Here is a 26,358-nt window from a genome sequence, read left to right as displayed (position 1 = left end):
TCTTTCTTTCTTTCTTTCTTTCTTTCTTTCTTTCTTTCTTTCTTTCTGTAGCTATCCTATCATGTGTAAGGTGATTTCACGTTGTAGTTTTGGTTTGCATTCCTCTAATGATGAGTGATTTTGAGAACCTTTTCTTATACTTGTTGGCCATTTGTGTGTCTTTGGGGCAGAAATGTATTTTTAGGTCTTTTGATCACTTTTAAATGGGATTGCTGTTTTTTGCTATTAGTTTGGTTAGTAACTCCTTAACAAATGTATGATTTGCAAATATTTGTCCAATTTTGTGGGTTGTTAGTTCATTTTGTTCTTTCTTTCCTTTTGCTGTTCATGCTGTTTAGTATGATGTGTCCTAGTTGTTTATTTTTACTTATGTTGCTTGTGCTTTTGGTGCCCACAAACCCATTGCCAAGGCCATGCCAAAGGGCTTTATCCTTATGTTTTATCCTAGAAGTTTTACAATTTTAGGTCCTCTAAGTCTTTATAGTCCATTCGAGTTTATTTTTTTAATGAAAAAAAATTTTTAGTGTTTATTTTTGAGAGAGAGAGAGAGAGAGAGAGAGACAGAGTGTGAGTGAGCAAGGGGTAGAAAGAGAGAGGGAGACACAGAATCTGAAGCAAGCTTCAGGCTCCAAGCTGTCAGCATAGAGCCCGACACGGGGCTCGAACTCATGAATGGTAAAGATCATGACCTGAGCCGAAGTTGGACGCTTAACCTACTGAGCCACCCAGGTGCCCTGTCCAGTTGATTTTTTAAAAATATGTATCTCTTTATTTTACTTTTTTTAAATTGGAGTATAGTTGACACACAATGCTAGGTTAGTTTCAGGCATACAACATAATGATTCAACAAGTTGATAAGTCATGTCATGTTCACCACAAGTGTAGCCACCAGTTATCCTGATACCTTGCTATCAAAATAACATTGACTCTATTCCTTATTCTGTGCCTTTATTCCCATGACTTATTCATTCCATAACTGGATGCTTGTATCTCCCACTCCCTTCTCTCATAAATAGAGGAAAAAAGATAAGGAAGATGTGATATACACTTACAATGGAATATTAGGCAGCCATAAAAAATATGAGATTGTGCCATTTGAGACAACATGGGTGACCTAGAGGGTATTATGCTAAGTGAAATAAGTCAGACCCAGAAAGACAAATACCATATGATTACATTCATAATTTTTTTTGGTAGGGTTAAGATATGCATCCAATTTCATTCCTGTGCATTTGGATATCCAGTATTCTTAACACCATTTCTTGAAGAGACTACCCTTTCCCTATTGAATATTCTTGGAACCCTTGTCAAAGATTAGCTGACTATATATGTGTGAGTTTATTTATGGGCTCTCTGTACTGTTCCATTGGCCTCTCTGTCTGTTTTTATGCCAGTATTCTACTGTTTTGATTACTATAGATTTGAAATATAGCTTGATATAAGGAAGTGTAATGGCTTCAGCTTTGCTTTTCTTGCTCAAGATTGCTTTGATTATTTGGGGTCTTTTGTGGTTCGATATATATTTTAGGATTTTTTTTCCCATTTATGTTTATGTATTGTATAGTGAATGGTATATATCCAGCCTCAGATTAAAAAAAAAAAAAAAGGCAGTCATCCTGGATTCCTATCTCTGGAGTCTTGGCATTGAAGGATTTGTACTGCCCTGGATCACAGTGACAGCAAAATTACTTGGCTAATGAGGAGCTTTGGAAATTGCATCTCCAGGGATACAGAGACTGCAATCACCCTGGGACCACCTGCTTCAACAGTTCTTCAGAAAAGAAGTAGCACATCTGAGCCTTATCTCATAGATGATCCTTGTTTCTCTGGAGCCCGAGGGTCACTCAGTCCCTCTGCCCTTCCTGAGTATACCTTCCATATGGCACATTCAGAGAAGATGTCATATCATTCCAGTACAATACCCACCAGGTAATCTAATGACCCTTCATCAATGTTTGGAAATGAGGGCAGGTGTTTTACTATAGTTTCATCTGGAGGAAGCTGTGGAGAACACATGCATCAAAGCCACCCATGGTTTTCCTGCCTGTCTGTCATCTTCCTTGTGCTTTGCACCAATACTCAAGGACCGCCGATTTACTAATATCATATGAATGTTTACTACGGCCAGGAACATTTTCGTACTGAGTAGAAATATGCTTTTTTCTCTAACAGGATGGCTGTTATAAAAGTATCTGCAATTGGTGGTGGTGGGAGGCAGGAAGTTTGGTAAAGGTCACTTTATCTTCCCACTCCTGGTTCTTGACAAAATTACGTTATCTCAGTTGCCTGCCTCTGAGGTCTCTGGGGATCCAGACAGTCTTTAACTGTGACCCCAGTCTGTTTCTCTTTATAAAATTACCAAATGTTTCAAATAATCAAAATGGTACAGATAGTGCAATATTTGAAACTAGCTACCTCTTGATCCTTGTGGGAATTAACAATGGATGACACTCTGGTGTATCAGCTTCAGGTTTTGTTAAAGGAATCGAATAACATGCATACAGATGGCACCTTCTTCTTAATCCTCTCTGTTAGTCTCTGTCCCCTCCTAAGACAGTGTCTGTCACTGGTGATGCTCCTCCTATGGTCTAGAAAACACACATGTGATTGTGTTGTCACTCCACCTTCTCCATCAGATTCATTGACAACGTGGGACCCAGCAACAAAACAGCAGTTTCCAAATTCCTTCTTATGCAAGTGACAGAGGATCCAGAACTGAAGCCCTTTCTCTTTATTCTGTTTCTGTCCATATACCTGGTCACCATCCTGGGAAACCTGCTCATCGTCCTGGCCGTCAGCTCGGACTCCCACCTCCACACCCCCATGTACTTCTTCCTCTCCAACCTGTCCTTTACTGACATCTGTTTAAGCACAACCACGATCCCAAAGATGCTGGTGAACATCCAGGCACAGAATCAGAGCATCACTTATGCAGGCTGCCTCACCCAGATCTACTTTGTCCTGGCTTTTGGTGGTTTGGAAAGTTTTCTTCTTGCGGCAATGGCCTATGATCGCTATGTGGCCATTTGTCACCCACTGAGGTACACAGTCATCATGAACTCCCACTTCTGTGGCCTGCTGATTCTAGTCTCCTTGTGCATTAGCACTGTGGATGCCCTGATGCACAGTCTGATGGTGTTGCAGCTGACCTTCTGCACAGACGTCGAAATCCCTCTCTTCTTCTGTGAAGTTGTTCAGGTCATCAAACTCGCCTGTTCTGACACCCTCGTCAATAACATCCTGATATATTTTGCAACTAGCCTATTTGGTGGTATTCCTGTGTGTGGAATCATTTTCTCTTACACTCAGATAGTGTCCTCTGTTTTGAGGATGCCATCCGTGGGCAGAAAGTATAAAGCGTTTTCTACGTGTGGGTCTCACCTGTCAGTTGTGTCTTTGTTCTATGGGACAGGTTTGGGGGTGTACATTAGTTCTGCTTTTACTAACTCTTCCAGAAACACTGCAGTGCTTTCAGTGATGTATACTGTTGTCCCTCAAATGATGAACCCTTTCATCTACAGCCTGAGGAACAGGGATATGAAGGGAGCCTTGAGAAAGCTCATAAGTAGGACACCTTCTCCTCTGTGACCATGTCATTGGCATTGGACTGGGATTTCTGGAATGAGTCAAGGCGACCAAAATATAGGGTGAGACAGAATGTCTGAATTTTGCATCATCAACTTCTTCTAGAAATACAAGGTATCATAATGGCCATGTGCATTAGGAGAATGAATTTGCACTTTATCCAGCTCTGTTGTGTTTGGCAAGTGATTTCAAATCTCTAATCTCAGCTTCTGAGTTAGATTCCCCAAAAGAAGAACCTGAGTCAGGGGTTCTTGTGGTAGTGATTTTGTGAGGTTTGTTTTCAGAAGAGAAGTGGAATAAGGTGGATAAGGCAGGGCAAGAATCTAAATGAGGATGTGGTGATTCTACCCAATTCCAGAATCATACTGTGAGAATTGAACTTCAGTGTTGGAACTCCTTGGAGGCCACATGTGGAGATTTTTACCCCAGTTCAGTGATCACCCAGTCCAGTCACTGGAAACTGTATCTGTGGAGGTCAACATCAGCATCCACTACACTCAGTTCCATTAAATATACATTGACATTATTAGGTTATCTTAGTGGTTTGACATGATAGGGGATAATTAAACTTTATTAGTGAGGAAGTCTTTGATTGTAATAAGAAAAAGATCCCCTGATTCTAATATGCTCAAAACATGAAGTTTTTTGAGGTGAAGGATATGTTAATTAACTGTCTTGTGGTAATGAGTACTCAGTGTATACGTAAATCAAGTCACCACCTTGTACACCTTAAATTTACCCATTTTTGTTAATTATATCTCCATAAAGCTGTACAAAAGAGATGTTTCGTTGTAAGGACTTCAGAAGTAGGAACATGCAGGAACTGGACAGTAAGTCTTCATTCATTGTTCCACATGGTGGCTTCCTCTTAGGTCTGGCTCCCCTTGTGGTCCAGATGGTTGTAACAGATGGAAGGGATCTATGGAAGAATGCATTTAGAATCTGGAATATGAGCATGTTTCCTAAAGTTTTCTTGTTAAAATATATACAAAATAGTACATAAAATGTACCTATAATTAAAAAAAAAAATAGTAGCCTAGTGAAAGACATATACCTCTCACCCAGGTGAAGAAATAGTGCCACAAAGAATCCACTTGATGGTGTCCCAGCCACATTACCCTCTCTCTCCCCAGTGACAAACACTGTATTACATTTTGTATTTATTGTTTTGTTTGATGTTCTTCTATGAGGTTGAATCCTATGAAGTTGTCAGTATTTGATCATATTTGCCCTGTAAAATGGGCAATGGGATTCAATGTTATTATCACCCATATGTATCCCTATCCATTTTGTCAATTTTCTTCTTTTTGAACAAGTTAAAAGTTAAATTTTAATGTATGCATTTTGTGTCTTGATTCCTTTTCTATCTTTGTGTTTTCAAAGTGATTTTAGCAGTAATTTATTTTCATCTCTGTTATTAAGTATCTGTGACAAGATAGGTATTCTTGTGAGGTTGAAAGATGTTTTGGCTGGTATTGTCTTCATCTATAAAGAAAATTGCTTTTCAAATCAGTTTGAATATTACCATAAACTTTTTTTTTTATTTTAAATGTTTATTTTTGAGAGACAGAGACAGAGAGACAGAGCATGAGCAGGGGAGAGGCCAAGGAAGGGAGACACAGAATCCAAAGCAGGCTTCAGGCTCTGACCTGTCAGCACAGAGCCCAACACAGGCTGGAACTCACAAACCATGAGATCATGACCTGACTTGAGCTGAAGTCAGACGTTTAACTGATTAAACCACACAGGTGCCCCTGAATGTTATCATTAACATTTAATGGAGGAGAAAAGAATGTTTTATATTTGGAATAGATTATTATGTATATGAATATACTTCTTCTCCTTTAGATATTTCTTTAAGTTTATTTATTTTTTTTGGGGGGGGGGAAGGGCAGAGAGAGAGGGAGAGAGAGAGAATCCCAAGCAGGCTCCATATGGTCAGTGCAGAGCCCAACACAGGGCTTGATCCCATGAACCATGAGATCATGACCTGAGCTGAAATCAAGAGTCAGATTTTTAACCAACCGCACCACCCAGGCACCCCTGGATATTTCTAAAGACTTTTCCTAAGTGATTGAATCACTTAACAAGCTCACCAAAATTTCCTGGTGATGCATATCATCACCTGCATGTTTTCATTTATACTGATAATCTAGCAGGCATAAAATTCTTTTATTATTTGGCATTTCCCCTATCAATGAGGTTGAATATTATTTCATATATTTATGAACCATTTATTTTCACTCTTGTTAAATATCTGTTTATGGGGGCACCTGGGTGGCTCAGTTGGTTGGGTGTCCAACTGCAGCTCAGGTCATGATCTTGTGGTTTGTGAGTTCAAGCCCCACGTCGGGCTCTGTGCTGACAGCTCAGAGCCTGGAGCCTACTTCAGATTCTGTGCCTCCCTCACCCTTTGCTCCTACCCTGCTTATGCTGTCTCTCTTTCAATAATAAGTGAACATTAAAAAAAATTTTTTTAAAATCTGTTTATGGCTTTTCTTTTTTGCAGAAGTTCTTTTTTTTTCAGCTTTAAACCATTTTATTTTATTTTACTTTTTTTTTCCCCTGGCTGGATATTTATGGTTTTTCTTTCTTTTTTTGTTAAATTTATTTTTGTTTTTTGACAGAAAAAGAGAGAGTGCGAGCTGGGGAGGGGCAGAGGAGAGAAAGAATCCTAAGCAGGCTCCAGGCTCAGTGTGGAGCCTAACACGGGGCTTGGTCCCACTGCCCTGGGATCATGACCTGAGCTGAAATCAAGAGTTGGACACTCAACTGATGGAACCACCCAGTCGCCTCCATCTTTATTTTTTCTGATTGAGGTACAATTGGCATAAAACATTATATTAGTTTCAGGTGTACAACACAATGATTCAATATTTGTATATATATTTTGAAATGATCACCACAATTAGTAGTGGTCATGATAAATAGTTACAAATATTCTTTCTTGTGATGAAATTTTTAAGATTTCCTCTCTTAGCAACTTTAAAATATGCACTACGATTTATTGCATTACATCCCCATGATGTATAATTGGAATTTTGTACCTTTTGACCACCTGCACCCATTTCACCTACCCCACCCCCCACCCGTCCCTACCTCTGGCGACTACCAATCTGTATTTTGAGGCTCAGGTTTTTGTTTTGTTTCGCTTCATTTTGAACTCAACATATAAGTGAGATCATATGGTATTGCCTTTGTTTTACTTATTTCACTGCACATAATGCCCTCTAGGTCCATCCATATGTCTTGAATGGCAGGATTTCCCTCTTTTTTATGGATGAATAATATTCCATAGTTTGTATGCACACCCGTGTGTGTATACATTCATATGCCAATCACATTTCTTTATCCATCTATTGCTGTTGGACACTTAGGTTGTTTCCATGTCTTGGCTATTTGTAAACAATGCTGCACTGAACATGAGAGTGTACATATCTCTTCGAGACAGTGATTTCATCTTCTTCAGACATATTCCCAGAAGTGGGGTTGATGGATCATATGGTAGTTCTATTTTTATATTTTTGAGGAACATCATACTGTTTCCCATAATGACTACACCAATTTACATTCCCACCAATAGTGGGCCTGACTTCCCTTTTCTCCATATGCTTGCCAACACTTCCAAAAAGAAGTGTACAGAAACCATTTCAGGCTTCCAGAGGAGCCCAATCAGGTTACAGATACAGGCTTATTAGAGCCCATAACTTGGGCAACAGTTGGGGAAGTATGCAGTCAAACACATTACAGGAGAAAAGTGGGAATTGTACCTCTCTTGTCTTTTTGGTGATAGCCATTCTAGGTGTGAAATGATACCTTATTGTGGTTTTGATTTGCATTTTGTGATGACTGGTGATGCTGAGCATCTTTTCATGAACATGTTGGGCATTTGTATATAAAAAACTACAGCTAATATCCTAAGTGGGGAAAAACTGAGAGCTTGTCCTCTATGGTCAGGAACAAGACAGGAATTTCCACTGTCACCAGTGTTATTTAACAGTACTGAAAGTCCTGGCCTCAGCAATCAGACAAGAAAACGAAGCCAAGAGCATCCAAATCAGCAAGAAAGAAGTAAACTCTCACTATTTGTAGATGATGTGATACTATACATAGAAAACCTAAAACACTCCACCAAAAATTTGCTAGAACTATATGTCTTCCTTAGAAAATATCTATTTAGTTCCTCTGCTAAATTTTTATTTTTATATAAATGTTTGTTTTGAGAAAGAGAGAGAGAGAGAACAAGCAGGGAAGGGGCAGAGGGAGAGGGAGAGGGAGGGAGGGAGGGAGAGCGAGAGCGAGAGCGAGAGCGAGAGCGAGAGAGAGAGAGAATCCCAAGGAGGCTCCACACTGTCAGTGCAGAGCCCAACTCAGGGCTTGATGCCATGAACGGTGAGATCATGACCTGAACCGAAATCAAGAGTCAGATGCTCAACTGACTGAGCCATGCAGGCGCCCCTTCTCTGCCCATTTTTAAATCACAGTGTTTATTTTTTTCTATTGAGTTATATGTTTTTTAAAATATATTTTGGCTATTAACCTCATCAGATAGATGATTTATAAGTATTTCATTCCATAGGTAGGCCTTTCATTTTGCTGTGCAGATGCTTTTTAGTTTGATGTAGACACACATTTATTTTTGCAATTGTTGCTTATGTTTTTGGTGTCATAACTGTTGCACAGACTAATGTCAAGGAGATTTTCTCCTATGTTTTCTTCTAGGAGTTGTATGGTTTTCAGGACTTATGTTTAAGTCATTAATCCATTTTGAGTTAATTTTTGTGAGTGATGTAAGATAGGGGTTCAATCTCATTCTTATGCATGAGGATATATAGTTTTTCCAACACTGCTTACTAAAGAGATTATCCTTTCTCTTTTGAGTATCCTTGACTCCTTTGTCAAATACAAGTTGATTGTATATGTGAGGGCTTATTCTGGGCTCTCAGTTCTGTTCCATTGGTCTATGTGTCTGATTTAATGTGAGTATCACACAGCTTTGATCACTGTAAGTTTGTAGAATAGGTTGAAATCAGGACATCTGATGCCTCCATCAGAATTGTACAGAAACCAGGGCACCTGGGTGGCTCAGTTGGCTCAGTGTCTGACTTCAGCTCAGGTCATGATCTCACAGTTCATGAGTCTGAGCTCTGTGTTGGGCTCTGTGCTGACAGCTCAGAACCTGGAGCCTGCTTTGGATTCTGTGTCTTCCTCTCTCTCTGTCCCTCCCCCACCTGTGCTCTGTCTCTCTCTCTCAAAAATAAATAAAACATTAAAAAAAAAAAAGAAGTGTACAGAAACCATTTCAGGCTTCCAGAGGAGCCCAATCAGGTTACAGATACAGGCTTATTAGAGCCCATAACTTGGGCAACAGTTGGGGAAGTATGCAGTCAAACACATTACAGGAGAAAAGTGTGAGCCTTGTGTTTTCGCAGCCTCCCTCTTTGCTGAGCCCAGGGGTATAACCACAAGAAATACTCATGTACCTGTGTAAAAACTGCCCATTGGTTTCCTGTGGTATCTGGGGACTTGTAATGCCAAGCCACATTGCTCTCAGATCTAGATGATTTGGGAGCCAGTCCCTAAGGTTTACCATAAAAGTTGGTGCCCTATGTGTGTGGTCCTAACCCTTCACTCCTCAGGGATAAGCTGAGTCTGGGATTCTCTCCTGGTTGTAAGGTGCTGTCCCAGTGGGTGGGGTCGATGGTGTGAGCATACCTCAGCTTTTCTTACCTGTTTCTATGTAGGTCCTTTCTCAGTCCCCTGATATGTACGAGCCACCCAGCCAGTTTCTGAGTTTCTCTCAAAGGAAATTAATCTGTGTGTACCAGTATGGTCAGTGTAGGAACCTCGTATTCTGCCATTTGGTGATTTTGGTGAGAATTCATTAAGTTTAAACTTCTAATAAGGTCAATATAAGGTCAAATTTATTTAATTCATAGAATTGGGTAATGTTAAGGAGTGACAAAGACACATTAGGGTCCTATAAAAATTACAGTTTTGTGGGACAAGAATGATCAAATACTGGAAATCAAATACTGGCTGCATGAGGGGTGCCTGGGTGGCTCAGTCGGTTGAGCGTCCAAGTCTTGGTTTCAGCTCAGGTCATGATCTCACAGTTTATAGTTTCGAGCCCCCTGTCAAGTCCTCTTCTGTCCCTCCCCTGGTCACACTCTTGTGTGCTTTCTCTCTCTCTCTCTCTCAAAAGAAATAAATTTAAAAAATACTGGCTGTATCAATGTAATATCTGTCTCCATGGTCACATTGCCTCTTTCTGTGTCTCCTTCACTCCCATCTATTTTATAAGGAAACATATCATTTATGGTTAGGACCCACCCATTTAATGCAGTATAAGTACATCTCTTGCAAAGGCCCTTTTTCCAAATAAGTATGTTCATCCTTTCATTATATACAAGTTACTTTACTTTTTTTTTTTAATGTTTATTTATTTTTGAGAGAGAGAGAGAGAGAGAGAGAGAGAGAGAGAGAGAGAGAGATTGAGCGTGAGAAGGGGAGGGGCAGAGAGAGAGGAAGACCCAGAATCTGAAGCAGGCTCCAGGCTCTGAGCTGTCAGCACAGAGCCCGACATGGGGTTTGAACCCATGAACTGCGAGATCATGACCTGAGCCGAAGTTGGACACTTAACCAACTGAGCCACCCAGACGCCCCCATTATATATGAGTTACTAATCACAAATTAAGGGGATTGGGATATTAGCCATATTGGACTGAGGGCCACCATTTAACCTCCACCAGATGTCTTTTGGTTGACTCCATCAAAAGGCCTGTTATCATCTGACCATGGGAAGGACAATTTTCTGTCTCTGGAAATCAGGTACAAGTATGGCATCCATATTTGCTGCCACTATCTTGTGGCTTGAAGAGAACCAGTCCTAGGACAAAGCCACCAAATGGAGAAACAGAGTGAGGCCTACTCCCCTGTTCCTGTACATTCCCTGTCTCTAAAGTCCTAGTAATGACAAACAACTGTTTATCGTTTGACCATATTAGAGATAGGAATTTTTTCTTATTAGAACCGAAGACTTCCTCACTGATGAAGTACAAATAGCTCATAATTATTTCAGACTGAGATGATATCATCATACCAATTTTATAGATAATAAAACTGTGTATAGTGAATGCTAAGATTGCCTCAAAAGAATACAGTTTACCAGCGAATGGTCTCTATGATTACTAAATTGGGGTGTAAAAGGTGAACTCCCTTGCCTCACTGTAGGCCTGACTTTGGGTTTCCACTGACACGTTCTATTGTGGGATAGATGGAAGCCAGTGTCTAGATCCGATCACAGCTGCACTTCTATCCTGTCTCTGAGCTATCCATATTCTACAGCTTTCCTTTTTCTGAGAATCATCCATATAAACATTATAAAACTTTAACTTCTGCCTCAGGTTCTGCTTCTATGGAACTGAGAAAAAAATTGAGGAATTGCAATAATTGGTCAAACATAACAAAGCTAAATAAACGTAAAAGTCAGGCTTCAATCCCAAGTCAAAATGTACTTGGCTGTTATGTTATCTAGTCATGTTAGAGGCATTTGATGAAAGAAGACTCTAGCATCCGAGTCCTCATATGACTCCTATAACTTTGATTTATTCTAAACACCCAGCCCAAAGTGGATGGCACAATCACAGAAGAGAAGGTATCCTACTGACAAGTTTCTTCAAGACACCCTGCATGTCACTGTTCCTCAGACTGTAGATAAAGGGGTTCATCATTTGAGGAATGACAATGTACATCACTGAAGCCATGTTAGTCTTCCTGGAAGAGTCAGTAACTGCAGAATTAATGTACACTCCAATACTTGTCCCATAGAACAAGAACACAACTGACAGGTGAGACCCACAGGTGGATAAAGCTTTATACTTCCTGCCCGCTGATGGCATTCTCAAAACAGAGGAGAAAATTTGAGTATAAGAGAAAATGATTCCAGAGAAAGGAACACCCCCAAGTAAGCTAGCCATAAAGTATGCCAGGATATTATTGATGAGGGTGTCAGAACAAGCAAGCTTGACCACCTGACCAAGCTCACAGAAGAATTGTGGGATGTCCAAGTCCTTGCAGAAGGAAAACCGTAGCACCATCAGACTATGGAGCAGGGCATTGGCACTACTAATGAACAGTGAGAGCACCATCAGCAGACCACAGAGTCGGAGGTTCATGATAACGGTGTACCTCAGGGGATGGCAGATGGCTACATAGCGGTCGTAGGCCATTGCTGCAAGAAGAAAATTTTCCAAACCAACAAAAACCAAGACAAAGCAGATCTGTGTGAGGCAGCCTGCATAAGTGATGCTCTGATTCTGTGCCTGGATATTCACCAGCATCTTTGGGATCGTGGCTGTACTTAAACAGATGTCAGTAAAGGACAGGTTGGAGAGGAAGAAGTACATGGGGGTGTGGAGGTGGGAGTCCGAGCTGACGGCCAGGATGATGAGCAGGTTTCCCAGGATGGTGACCAGGTACATGGACAGGAACAGACTAAAGACTAGGGGCTGCAGTTCTGGATCCTCTGTCAATCCCAAGAGAAGGAATTCGGAAACTCCTGTTTTGTTTCTGGGTATCATGTTGTTAATGAATCTGATGGAAAAGATGGAGTGAAAATAAAATAAGATGAATGGTCCCCGACCGAGTGGCAGCAGCATCAATGGGGACCTTGTTAGAAATACAAATGCTGGTATCACTCCAGACATGCTAGTGATAAACTCCGAGGTGAGGACCAGCGACTGATGTTTTGGCAAGCTCTCCGGATGAATTTGACATATGCCAAAGTTTGAGAGCCAGTGCCTTCTAAAAAATGAAAATGAAAAAAAAAAAACCTATTTAGAATCAATGTGAACATTTCAATCTTTCCCTCTGCTAATTTTTCCCTCTATCATCTTCTTCCCTCTTTTCCCACTATTGGCCTTTATATCACCAGCTCTGTTTCACACACTGTGCTAAGTGCTGAGTCTAAAATGAATAAGAATGGTGCTTCCTTCAGAAGTATTTCTTGCCTTCGAACAAATAGATGAGAATAAAGTTATCCAATCTCTCCTGCAGAGTATGCTTCCCGAACTTTGACATGCTCAGAATCACCTGAAGGTTTGTCAAATTACTGATGACTTAAATCATATTACTCCATTCTCCCCTGGGGACACTCAGATGAGACGAGATTATATCATGGATGTGAAGTACACAGTGTATGGAAAAGACTAGATCTGAGTTCAGGTTGTCTGACTGCTGATTTGACAGTCTTTTTTTTTTTTTAATTTATTTAAACTCCAGTTAGTTAAATACAGTGCAGTTTTTAAAAATTTAAATCCAAGTTAGTTAACATACAGTATAATAATGGTTTCAGAAGTAGAATCAGTGATTAATCACTTACATATAACACCCAGTGCTCATCCCAACAAGTGCCCTCCTTAATGCCCATCATCCACTTAGCCCAATCTCCCCACCTGTCTCTCCTTCAGCACCCTCAATTTGTTCTTTATATTTAAGAGTTTCTTATGGTTTGCCTCCCCCTCTGTTTTTGTCTTATTTTTCATTCCCTTCCCCTCTATCTGTTGTGTTTCTCAAATTCCACATATGAGTGAAATCATGATATTTTTCTTTCTCTGACTGACTTATTTCACTTAGCATAATACACTCTAGTTCCATCCATGTTGTTGCAAGTGGCAAGATTTCATTTTTTGATTGCCAAGTAATATTCCATTGTGTGTGTGTGTGTGTGTGTGTGTGTGTGTGTACCACATCTTCTTTAATTATTCATTATTCATGAACATTTGGAGTCTTTCTATACTTTGGCTATTGTTGATAGTGCTGCTATAAACATTGGGGTGCATGTGCCCTTTTGAATCAGCAAATCTTTTATTTGAATCAGCAGTATTTTATTGCATTTTAAATACAGTGCACTATTAGTTTCAGGTGCACGATACAGTGATTCAACATCTCATAATACCAGGTGCTCAACACAAGTGCCTTCCTTGATCCCCATAACCTATTTGACCCATCCCCCCACCTCCTCCCCTCTGGTAACCATTAGTTTGTTCTCCATAGTTAAGAGTCTGATTCTTGGTTAGCCCATATCTCTCTTTTTTGCTCTATGCTCATTTGTTTTGTTTCTTAAATTCCTCATATGAGATGAGTTGAGTGTCTTGACCAATCATTGTTAATGCCTCTGGATGATGCAGCATTAGCATTCTTAAACCGTTTCTCATGTTTCATAATTTCCTTTTAAAATTTTAATATTTTCATCCTGAAAAATGCCTCAAATCTTTTCCCTCAGCTACAAGGCATGTCCACCTATACCCATGAAATAGAGTAGCAGTGTGAAAAAATACAGTAGGTCATGGCATCCATTCAAGTATATCCTCTGCACCTAAGCATAGATTTTAAAATGTTGCTTATAAACCTGAAATTCATAGGACTCCTCCATGGACATGTTAGTCACCTGTGTTAGTGATTCATTCTAAGAGAAACTGGACAACTATGTCAATGATGTTCTCCATCCTAAGGGGACTTTTCCGACCAAGGTGATAGGTAGGGTATCATTTTTATTTTTATTTTTATTTATTTATTTTTTTAATTTTTTTTAACGTTTTTATTCATTTTTGAGACAGAGAGAGACAGAGCATGAATGGGGGAGGGTCAGAGAGAGGGAGACACAGAATCTGAAACAGGCTCCGGGCTCTGAGCTGTCAGCACAGGGGCCCGATGCGGGGCTCGAACTCACGGACCGCGAGATCGTGACCTGAGCCGAAGTCGGCACTCAACCAACTGAGCCACCCAGGCGCCCCGGGTATCATTTTTAAAGAACAGCTAAATGAGAGAAAAAATAAAATGCATAGACTCTTAAGGAAATAAAGGGAAATCACAGCAGTTATTGACCCTTGGAAGACAAAGACTTTCAAGAGAGTACAGATTTATAAGATACTCGTAAGATAATCAAGTGCCCTAACAGAAATGTTTCTGTAAAGCAGTCGTTCTCCTTTGCCTGGGGGAGACAGAAGTGGTCATGACAGCCTTTATCATTTGGTATGTTACTTAGACTCAAACATTCTGAATTTAATCCAAACCACCACTTGCTTTGTGAATAGGGAAAGTTGTTCAACGGTATGAGATGCCTTGGTGTCCCTGATGTAGAGTGGAAATTGTCGAAGTCTTATGGGGATGCTGCAGTGATGAGCAATGCATAGAAAACAAGCAGCCAGCACAGCACTGAGTATATGGGACCCTCCTAATAACATTTCCTATTGTGTGTGTGGTGTTTGGTCCATGAACAATGGCACCTGGAATATTTCAGTTCTCAGAAGGAAGCAGTGGGGTGGGCAACAGAGGAAAGACAATAAAAAAAGAGTACATCCCTAGCATGATAACTGCAAATTTCAGGGAAGCATTTATGAGCTGAACCTCTAGCTGGGAACCTTCATTGTGTGGAAAAGGTATGAAATGAACACGAATGATATCAATATTCATTTGGCATGGACAGATGATGAAATATATAGCAATTAAAATGAATTAAATAGTAAAATGAATCATATTTATAAGTTGAGAAAAAATAAAAACCTATATATTATGCTAAGTGAAATTAGTCAGAGAAAGACAAAAATCATATGACTTCACTCATATGAGGATTTTAAGAGACAAAACAGATGAACATAAGGGAAGGGAAACAAAAATAATATAAAAGCAGGGAGGGGGACAAAACAGAAGAGCTCATAAATATGGAGAACAAACTGAGGGTTACTGGAGGAGTTGTGGGAGGGGGGATGGGCTAAATGGGTAAGGGGCATTAAGGAATCTGCTCCTGAAATCATTGTTGCACTATATGCTAACTAATTTGGATGTAAATTTAAAAAATAATAATAAAATAAAAGCAAAAAATGTAAAAAAAACCTATAAAAATTTATATGACAGTAAGTCTATAGCATGAGAAAACATGAAATATATATTGAAATCTTTCAGATAGTAATCCATAATAAAAATAAACCCAAGCAAAAAATAGCAGAGATAACAACAAAGGTCCATGTTTCCCACTGGTTGACATCATTAAATTTAGACACTTTACTGTCCTCATTCTAGGTGTTTTTATTGTAACATAATATAGATATAGGTGAAACCCTCACATCATAAATCTGCACCATCAAATCTTGATTCTTTTCCTTCCCCAGGGGAACCACTACACTCACTTTATATACATTATTCCCCTGTGATTTTTACTATGATTGGTATTATCATTTTATGAAAATTACATTCTCTTGCATTTTAAAAGCTTCATATAAATGGAACCATACAGCCCATACCATGTAAAATGAGCATTCTTATGGAATTTATTTTCTGATTATGTTGGTATATTTATTACTATTTATTTCTCCATTCCCTATCAGATAGATATGATGTTAATGCCTTTTATCCTATACCTGTTTATGAAAACATGTGCAATATAAAGCCATGCATGGGGGGATGACATCATATTCAAGATTGTATTGTCTCTGAGAAGGGGAACAAAGAAGAACTGGGTAGGGATGCCTGGGTGGCTCAGTCGGTTGAGCGTCTGTCAACCTAGGTCATGATCTTGTGGTTCCCAAGATTGGGAACCACATCGGGCCCTGTGCTGACAGCTCAGAGCCTGGAGCCTGTTTTGGTTCTATGTCTCCCTTTCTCTCTGCCCCTCCCCCACTCACGCTAGGTCTCTCTCTCTCTCAAAAATAAACATTAAAAGAAATGAAAAGGAGGTGTATAGAAAGAGGTGCTTTCTTTTTGCGTGTGTGTGTGTGTGTGTGTGTGTGTGTGTGTATAACTTTATAAAAATGACCTGAAGCCAATACAGCAGAAAGTCAACATTTAAATGTTTACTAATTCTGGAATGAGTTGAAGGGTGATCATATGTTTTTTATTGTATATCTCTGCTATAGTTATATAAAATGATTGGTAATTTTACAGAGAAATATGTGTACTAGGAAGGTAGCCGGCTATATCTTTGTATCTTGTGTCTCCTTTGTGTCCTCAAGGAAGCTACAGGGATAATACACCCTTCTATGCAATGGTATATCAAGAATCAAGAAGGCAAATAAAAGGAAAAGCTGACCAAACCCGTTCCCTACAACCACCACAAGAATTCAAGTAAATGTCAGAGAGTTTATAATAGTCGTGTTAAAAAGAGCAGATTTCTAAACCATCAAAATCCTAGAGAAGAACATAGGCAGCAACCTCTTTGACCTTGGTGGCAACTTCGTACTAGACTCATCTCTGCAGGCAAGGGAAACAAAAGCAAAAATGAACTATTGGGACTTTATCAAGATAAAAGGCTTCTTGCACAGCAAAGGAAACAATCAACAAAACTAAAAGGTAGCCAATGGAATGGAAAAAGGTATTTGCAAATGACACATCTGATAAAATGTTAGTATCCAAAATCTATAAAAGAACTTACCAACCTTAAACTCAAAAAACAAATAATCCAGCGAAGAAATGGGCAGAAGACATGAACAGACATTTTCCCAAAGAAGACATCCAGATGGCTAACAGAAACATGAAAAGATGCTCATCAGGTAAATACAAATCAAAACCGCAATGAGATACCACCTCATACATGTCAGAATGGCTAAAATCGACAACACAGGAAACAAGTGTTGGTGGGATGTAGAGAAAGAGGAACTTCTTACATTGCTGGTGGGAATGCAAACTGGTACAGCCATTGTGGAAAACAGTATGGAGGTTCCTCAGAAAGTTAAAAACAGACCTACCCTATAACACACTAATTGCACTACTAGGTATTTACCCAAAAGATACAAAAATATTCATTTGAAGGGGCACATGCTGAGAACAGAGGGTTGCTGGAGGGGAGGTGGGGGGGAGGAGATGGGATAAATAGGTGATGGGTATTAAGGAGGGCATTTGCTGTGATGAACACTGTGTGTTATGTGTAAGTGATGAATCACTAAATTCTACTCCCAAAACCAATATTACAGTATATGTTAACAAGAATCTAATAAAAATTAAAAAAAAAAAGAAATTGAAAAAAAAAAGAAACCAAAAAAGGACAACAAAAGTTACTTGTAAGCTTATACCTATAGGTGACTTTTCTTTACATTAATATTACACATGCTGCTTTGTTTTTTTTTTTTTAATTTTTTTTTTAACATTTACTTATTATTGAGAGACAGAGAGACACAGAGCATGAGCAAGGAAGGGGTAGAGAGAGGGGGAGACACAGAATCTGAAGCAGGCTCCAGGCTTTGAGTTGTCAGCACAGAGCCTGATGCGGGGCTCGAGCTCACAAATTGCGAGATCATGACCTGAGCTGAAGTAGGACGCTTAACCGACTGAGCTACCCAGGCACCCCTACCCATGCTGCTTTGTAATTTACTTTATCCACTTGAAAGTATATCATGATTTGCTTCACATGTCAAATGTCCTTTTACATTAAAAAAAGGGAGGGGGAGATTTCCACTCAGGAGGGAAACAGGTTCAGTTATTTTTTATTTTTCTGTCATTTTTAAGAGAGTTTTGGAGACCAGCAGATTGAGAATTGGGTGAGTGATTGGTACAAAGATAGATGGGAACTAGTCAACAGGAAGTCAACCTGGAGTGCCATTGGATACTCGGTTCCCATCATTCCATGCATGCACACCCCTCATTGCTTCTTCTGGCTGAATCTAGTAAAATACCTGTCCTCCTTACAGAAGCATTAACTAAGGTACTTTCATTTACCTGGCTGGCATCAATGTGGAATGATGTATGACATGTCACTGAGATACAAAGATTGAAGATCTGTCTTCTGGAAAGGCAGAGAGACCGAGTAAGGCAATGGGCTTGTGGTCAAGAAAGATCATTCCTGGATGGAACCTCAGGTGTGCTTCTTCCTGACTAGGCAAGGGCTGTTGAAAGAAGCTGTCACAGGCTGGCACTTTACAGTGTTGTATCTCTGGGGATCAATATCCAAAGCTCCTCATTAGACAATACTTTTAATGTCATTCTGATCCCTGGGCTGTGAAAATCCTTAAAGACCAAGACCATAGAATAGAGGAATGTATGATGGCTAATCCTTGACCCTATTAGGCCAGGTGTATGCCCTCTATTTTCTCTACCTGCTCATGCTCACCCTCATTTGAAATACCTTGCGCACATATACACAGAATCCTTTTCTAATGAATTCTAGGTTTCTTTTTTTACAGTTACAAAGAGAGGCATCACTATGTGATTAATGATGTATTGAAACCTGATTCCAATTTTAAATGTGCAAATATTGTTTATGTACTGGGTATAAATACCATATTTGTGATTATAGTTAAGATATTGTAAAATTCAAACTCCTAGGCATATTTCACCTCTAGAGTTACTGAATGTTTCCTGTACCTTTTTTCCTTTTCTCCGTATTTTACATGGCAGATTCTCATCTATCCTTTGTGATCCTTGTAGCTGCGATCAATGTAGATAGGCTTCATCCTCTCCTTTTAAACTTTCATAATCACTGGTTCCAATTCCACAAATGGGTTCAATGAATATTATTCTTCACACTGGGAGATTTTGGATTGAATTATGGTTCTTCATTTTTTTTAAGTTTGTTTATTTTTGAGAGACAGAGAGAGACAGAGCGTGAGCAGGGGAGGGGCAGAGAGAGAGAGGGAGACACAGAATCCGAAGCAGGCTCCAGGCTCTGAGCTGTCAGCACAGACCCCAATGTGGGGGTCGAACCCACAAACTGTGAGATCATGACCTGAGCCAAAGTTGGATGCTTAACGGACTGAGCCACCCAGGGGCCTCTGGTTCTTCATTTTTAATTGTGTTGTGGTAAAGTACAACGTAACTGAAAGGCGGTAATGTACAATTTGTCCATTACCCAGATATTTCATCTGTGATTTAATAGGTATAGATGATATTCCATGTTAATACTCAAAAATATTTTTCTTTAAGGACTTCAGTATTTTCATGTATTCACCAATTTATTTCACATTTTAACACCCTCTAAAGGAATTTTCTTTATATTTTAAAATATAATTTTCGAAAATAAAGTTATGACAAGATGGCCTTGTAATATCACTCTTCCCCATATTAACACTAATGAACTTGAAACACATGAATAATAGGGAAATACAAAGACTTTGCTGAGGTCAAAAAATGGGATAAAGTTTCCCACGTACCAAAAATAAACAAATAAACAAAAAAACCATAGTTGGTAGGTGGGCTGGAGCCAAGCAGTTCTGCTGATTTATGTAAATAGGTGAGTGGATACTAACTCTTCTGGGTAATGAGGATTAAAGAATGAAACTGGGTCCCAATCTTACACCACTCACAAAAGTCAATTCAGAATGGATCGAAAACTTACATAGAAGATCTGAAACTGTAAAGCTCTTAGGAGAAAATGCGGAGGATAACCTCACTGACGTTGGTCTTGATGATGATTTTTTGGACTTGACACCAAAAGCAAAGGCAACAAAGCAAAAACAAACATGTCAGACTATATCAGACTTAAAAGACTCTACACAGGAAAGGAAACAATCAACAAAATGAAAAGGCAACTTGTGGAATCCAAGAAAATCTGCAAAGCTCGTATCCAATAAGGGGTTGATATCCCCACTGTATAAGGAACTCATACAACTGAATGGCAAAAATACAGATAATCTGATTTAAAATAGGCAAAGGACCCAAATAGACAGCTTTTTAATTCATTAATTAATTAATTTTAATGTTTATTTACTTTTGAAAGAGAGAGAGAGAGAGAGAGCACAAATGGGGGAGGGACAGAGAGAGAGACAGGGAGACACAGAATCCAAAGCAGGCTCCAGGCTCTGAGCTGTCAGCACAGAGCCTGACACGGGGCTCGAACTCACAAACCATGAGATCGTGACCTGAGCTGAAGTCGGATGCTTAACCAACTCAGCCACCCAGGCGCCCCTATTTTTTATTTAAATTCCAGTTCGTTAGCATACAGTGTAATATTAGTTTCAGGTGTATAATTTAGTGATTCAACACTTACAGCTTTTTTTAAAAAAAGACATAGAAATTGCCAAAATGTACATAAAAAGGTTCCCAACATCACTAAACATAGGGAAATGCAAATACAAACCTCAATGAGATATCACTTTATACCTGTTAAGATGGCTATGACTGAAAAAGACTAGACAACAAATACCAGCAAGTACATGGAGAAAAGGCAACCATTTTACACTATTTATTGGAATATAAACTGGTACAGCTGCTATGGAAAACAGTATAGCAGGTCTTCAAAAAAATTAAAAATAGTTATAAAGAAGACTCAAATAAATAGAAAGAACACTCTATTTTTGGATAGATATATACAATAGCATAGAAATGTCAATGTGTAGGGCACCAGGATGGCTCTGTGGATTAAGTGGCTGGCTCTTGGTTTTGGCTCAGGTCATGATCTCATGGTTCATGAGTTTGAGCCCTGCTTTGGACTCTGCACTCATAATGCAGAGCCTGCTTGGGATTTTCTCTCTCTCCCTCTCTCTCTACCCCTCCCTTGTTCACTCTGTCTCTCTCAAAATAAATAAATGTAAAAGAAATGTCAATTTGCCTTAAATACCTTTATAGATTAAATGGAAATTCTGAGATGTTACTGTATTTGAGGGACAGATTTTAAAATTTATATGAAAGAGCAGTGGAGAAAGAATACTTGACTTGATGAGAGAGAAGAACAAAGTAGAGTAATTGCTTTCACGTCTATCAAGATTAATTACAGAGATACAGTAACTAAAATGGTGTGGTTCTGGCACAGACTGAAAAGCAGAACCAATGAAACCTGCACACATGTGAAGATTTATTGAGGACAGAAGCATTGGACAATTTACTTATGACAATGTGCTTTTGCAGGGGAAGGATGGTGTCATTCAACAAAAGCCTTTAGCTTGTAGGACTCAGAATATTTAAACAAATTGGTTAGCAGGAAGCTGGCACCATTGGAGTTCTTGTTATAGAAGATTATCAGGAGAATTGGTAAAGGAAAGGAGACCTTAATTTGCCAAATTCCTTCTCTTTCCTAAATTCACATAGGCTGATTATCTCACGCTGAGAGACTAAGAAATCTATGCTTTTCTCTCTACCTCCTTTTAAAATTATATGTTTAAGGTGCACATAATGATTTGATATACAATGGAATGTAATGGAATTATTACCATCTGCTTTGATGGTTCCAAAAAAAAAAAAAATCAAGCTCAGAGTGTCCACATAAATTTTCAAAGATACCAAAGTTAAAGAAAACTAAAGTTGTTTTTCAAACTAACTTGAGCTACTCTTATGGTATTTAACCACTGAAACTTAAGAACTTAATGAAGGAAGGGTCAGACAATCTGACTCTCCCAATATTCCTGCACTTTGGCTCACCCTAGAAGCCCAAGACCAAGACAGGTAACACAATAATAAAAAAGGAGATGTTTCTCAGATCAGTTTCCTCAAGGCTCCCTTCATGTCCTTGTTCCTCAGGCTATAGATAAAAGGGTTCAACATTTGAGGGACCACGGTATACATCACGGAGGCTACTGCAGTATCCTTGGAAGAATGAGTAACTGCGGAACTAATGTACACCCCAAAAGCTGTCCCATAGAACAAGGAAACCACGGAGAGATGAGACCCACAGGTGGAAAAGGCTTTATGTTTCCCCCCAGCTGATGGCATTCTCAGAATGGAAGAGACAATTTGAGTATAAGAGAAAATAATCCCAAGGAAAGGAATACCACCCAAAATGCTAGTCACTAAATACACCACGATGTTATTGATGAGGGTATCAGAACAGGCGAGCTTGATGACCTGAGCAAGTTCACAGAAGAAATGAGCAATTCCCAGGTCTGCGCAGAAGGAGAGTCGCAGCACCATCAGACTGTGGAGTAGGGCGTCTGCAATGCTGATGCTCAGGGAGAGTAGAATCAGCAGGCCACAGAGGTGGGGGTTCATGATGACTGTGTACCTCAGTGGATGGCAGATGGCCACATACCGGTCATAAGCCATTGCTGCAAGGAGAAAGTTTTCCAAGCCTGCAAAAAACAGGACGAAGCAGACCTGGCTGAGGCAGCCTGTGTAACTGATAGATTTGCTCTGTCTTTGGATGTTCACAAGCATCTTGGGGATGGTGGTGGTGCTGAAACAGATGTCAGTGAAGGCCAGGTGGGAGAGGAAGAAGTACATGGGTGTATGGAGATGGGAGTCAGAGCTGATAGTCAGGATGATGAGTAGGTTCCCAAGCACAGTGGTCAGATACATGGTCAGGAATAGCCCAAAGAGAAGAGGCTGCCATTCTGGATTTTCTGAGAGACCCAGGAGGAGGAATTCTGTTACACCTGTTTGGTTTTCTTGTTCCATGTTCTTGATAAGTCTGATGGGAAAAATACAGGTGAGACAACACATAACAGAGAGGACACGTAACAAGGATGCCTTATTTTAAAGTTTGTTTATTTAGAGAGAACGAGTGGGGAAGGAGCAAAGAGACAGGAGGACAGAGGATATGAAGCAGGCTCTGTGCTGACAGCAGAGAGCCTGCTGTGGGGCTTGAACTCACAAAATGTGACATCATGACCTCAGCTGAAGTCAGATGCTCAACTGACTGAACCACCCAGGCACCCCAGTGATGCCTTATTTTAGAAAATCCTGACATGAATCGAATTGAACTCAGGCTTCCAGACTTTGGAGCTGAACTCATAACACCATATGATGCAACCTCTGACTAGTGCAGATTTAGGTGTCCTAAAGCATTGATCAGACTTCATCGCTTGCCTTTTGGAAGTTTCCACTGGCATAAGACTGCAAGTGCTTTCCTGGTGCTTTAAGCTGTTGTGGTTATTATTTTAATAGGATTCACTTTTCTCCTAACATTAGAGTATTTAAACACTCCCAGGGTGCCTGGGTGGCTCATTCAGTTAAGTGTCTGGCTCTTTTTTTTTTTTTTTTTTAAGTTTATTTATTTTGAGAGAGCAAGAGAGAGCGAGAGCAGCGGAGGGACAGAGAGAGAGAGGAGAGAAAGAGAATCCCAAGCAGGCTCCTTGCTGTCAGTGCAGAGCCCAACATGGGGCTCAGATTCACAAACTGTGAGATCGTGACCTGAGCTGAAATCAAGACTCAGACATCTAACCAACTGAGCTGCCCAGGCGCTCCAAATATCCAACTCTTGATCTCAGCTCAGGTCATGATCTCATGGTTTTCAGGATCGAGCTCCAAGTCGGGCTCTGCTCTGACAATGCAGAGCCTGCTTGGGATTCTCTTTCCCTCCCTCTCAGAGCCTCCCCTGCATTGCCTGTGTGCTTTCTGTCTCTCTAAATAAATAAATAAATAAATAAATAAATAAACAAACAAACAAACGTTAAAAATGTAAAAAAAAAAAACCCATTCTTATAAGGTGATACATAACACATCTCTGTTTTTTTCCCCCAAACTGAGGAATTGGACGAAGGAGGAAATGCACGGGGGCCTTGAAAGAAAGAGAAAAAAAAAGCAAAAACAACAATTTGTTAGTATGTTAAAAGCAGAATCCTGGGATGAGAAAGGTAAAATCTACGGGCACTAATGTTCAGGATGTTTGACAGGAGCATTGCTGCAGTAGTGAGAAGAGGAAGCAGATTGTCAAGTTAACCCTAAGAGGGGAAACGGAAATCAAGAAAGGTATATCTGGATACCTCAAACCCCTTGCTGGTGGGACTTAAAAAGTTTAATCAATATAAATGGGAGCTTAGTTTTAGGAATGACTTACCTTCCCCCACCAGGGACAGGGACACACACACACACACACACACACACACACACACACACAGAGCAACAGCATATGAAATAAATACATGTACACTCCTTAATTGCCAGTCACATTTTTACATGCAAAACAATGGGAAAAGACTATAAACAAATTCAAATTTTAGAATAACAAGTTGATCATTATCTTCATTAATAAGCAATTACTTCTAAATCAACTTTGACTGTTTTCCTTTCCAAGGTACCTTCTTGAGATCAGTGCCTTCTTTTGTTTTCCTCTTTTTATGGTAGTTTATGGACCACCCAGGCACCCCTCATTTCCCTCTTTTTTTTTTTGCTTAAATATGAAATTTATTGTCAAATTGGTTTCCATACAACACCCAGTGCTCATCCCAACAGGTGCCCTCCTCAATACCTATCACCCGCCCTCCTCTCCCTCCCACCCCCCATCAACCCTCAGTCTGTTCTCAGTTTTAAGAGTCTCTTATGTTTTGTCTCCCTCCCTCTCTAACCTCTTTTTTTTTCTTCCTCTCCCCCATGGTCTTCTGTTAAGTTTCTCAGTATCCACATAAGAATGAAAACATTCCCTCTTTTTATGGTAGTTTATAGAAATAATCAATCCCTTCCTACTCAGCAGTTTAATTGATTTTCTGTTGCTTTTTGACAAACGACAACTCTGTCTCTATTGTAAAACAGATAATTTTAAGGAAAGAAATGTTGAAAATCAATGATAAAAATTTAGATCATCCTCTTTCTATGTCTTTTAGGCCCCATCAAAGTCTGGGTCAGGCAGCATTGGCCAGTCGTTTCCAAAGGAATCCTTAGTTTATGTATCAGGAAGAACTCAATGACACTCCTATTTCCTGTATTACAGTGAGCTCCTGAGAATAATGTTATTGGATTACCTCAAACAGACAAGACATAATTGGCTATGTCCTGGGTGCATCAATGGACCTGCTAGATACTCTTATGAACCAAAGTTTTAGAAAAAGTCTAAAAAGTTTTCTTCTGTGAACAGTCCATTAACATACTAATGTTTAGAACTGAATGGCCCTAGGTAATCTCTGTTTCACCAATGAGAAAATATGAGCCCTTAGCATGGAGTCATAAAAACAAGCAACCGAGAGCATCCATCATTATTTCAATTCGGACACATCTAAGTTTAATTCTGTCTCCAGTACTTGCTTTGTAAAGAAGGGCATTTTGTTTTTTCAACTGTGTGAGAAGACTTGGTCTCATTTGGATAATGTGAGACACTGTAAAACCTTATGGGAATGTTGCAAGAATTAGTAATGAGTAGACCAAATCACCAAGCACAGTGTTTGATATATGAGACACTTTTAATACTTCCTATTGTGATTTGGTTCTGTCACAGACACAAGTGTACCACCTGGCGTGATTCATTACAAAAGGGAAGCGATAGGTGGGACAAAGTGTAGGAAGAGAGGAGAAACAAAGGATATCTTTAGCATGGCAACCATAAAATTCAGGGAAAAATGGATGTGTTGAATCTCTTTGCGGAATAATTGCTTACATAGGGAAACAGAGGTGAACAATCTGAATGGACATCAATGGTTAATGCTCATTTCTCATAGACATGATAAAATGTATAGCAAATAAAATGAATACATTAGACCCAGATGTATCAACACAAATAATAAAAACTCCAAAGAGAAAGTAATTCTCCTAACAAGACCTATATCATGATACAATTTAAGTGTTTTAAATAACACTGATCTTAAAACTTTAATTTCTTATTATAAAACATTTCAAGTATACAAAAAGTATAGAGAAAACAAAGTCCTGGGTATCTACCACTAAGGACCACTAAATTAAAATGTATTGCCATATTTTAGTAAATATTTTAAAGAATTAAATTAATACATATTTATTTTCCCATGTCCTCAATAACTTTTTCTTGCCCAAGGGAATCACCATATTGAATTTAGAATTCATTATTCCCTTGTGGTTTTAATATTTGAATAAAAATACATAAGCTTTTGTTTTGCATTTTAAACCTGACATATTGCATTTGATTTTTGTTTATTTTTTAGGAAGTTTTTAAAACTTTATTTTAGAGTG

At 39.3% G+C, this 26,358-nt stretch overlaps 4 protein-coding genes across 4 annotated transcripts in view; 2 read left to right on the top strand and 2 right to left on the bottom strand.

The window, feature by feature from the left end:
• EIF3G (eukaryotic translation initiation factor 3 subunit G) overlaps positions 1–26,358 on the top strand; it is a 767,140-nt gene that overhangs the window by 668,124 nt on the left and 72,658 nt on the right. The gene's annotated exons all lie outside the window — the stretch shown is intronic.
• Positions 2,614–3,588, top strand: LOC125930598 (olfactory receptor 7G1-like; the record flags this gene model as incomplete). The annotated part of the gene is made up of 1 exon (XM_049642483.1): positions 2,614–3,588. A coding segment is annotated over one exon (975 nt), but the record flags the coding sequence as incomplete, so codon positions are not given.
• On the bottom strand, positions 11,229–12,191 carry LOC125930600 (olfactory receptor 7G2-like). Its single transcript, XM_049642486.1, has one exon. The coding sequence runs from the start codon at positions 12,165–12,167 to the stop codon at positions 11,229–11,231; it is 939 nt and encodes a 312-aa protein (XP_049498443.1). The 5' UTR covers positions 12,168–12,191.
• On the bottom strand, positions 21,982–22,944 carry LOC125930576 (olfactory receptor 7G2-like). The gene has a single exon (XM_049642456.1). The coding sequence runs from the start codon at positions 22,942–22,944 to the stop codon at positions 21,982–21,984; it is 963 nt and encodes a 320-aa protein (XP_049498413.1).

Source organism: Panthera uncia, chromosome A2, assembly GCF_023721935.1.
Source record: "Panthera uncia isolate 11264 chromosome A2, Puncia_PCG_1.0, whole genome shotgun sequence".
Lineage (NCBI taxonomy): Eukaryota > Metazoa > Chordata > Mammalia > Carnivora > Felidae > Panthera > Panthera uncia.
This window is presented reverse-complemented; position numbering and strand designations above follow the sequence as displayed.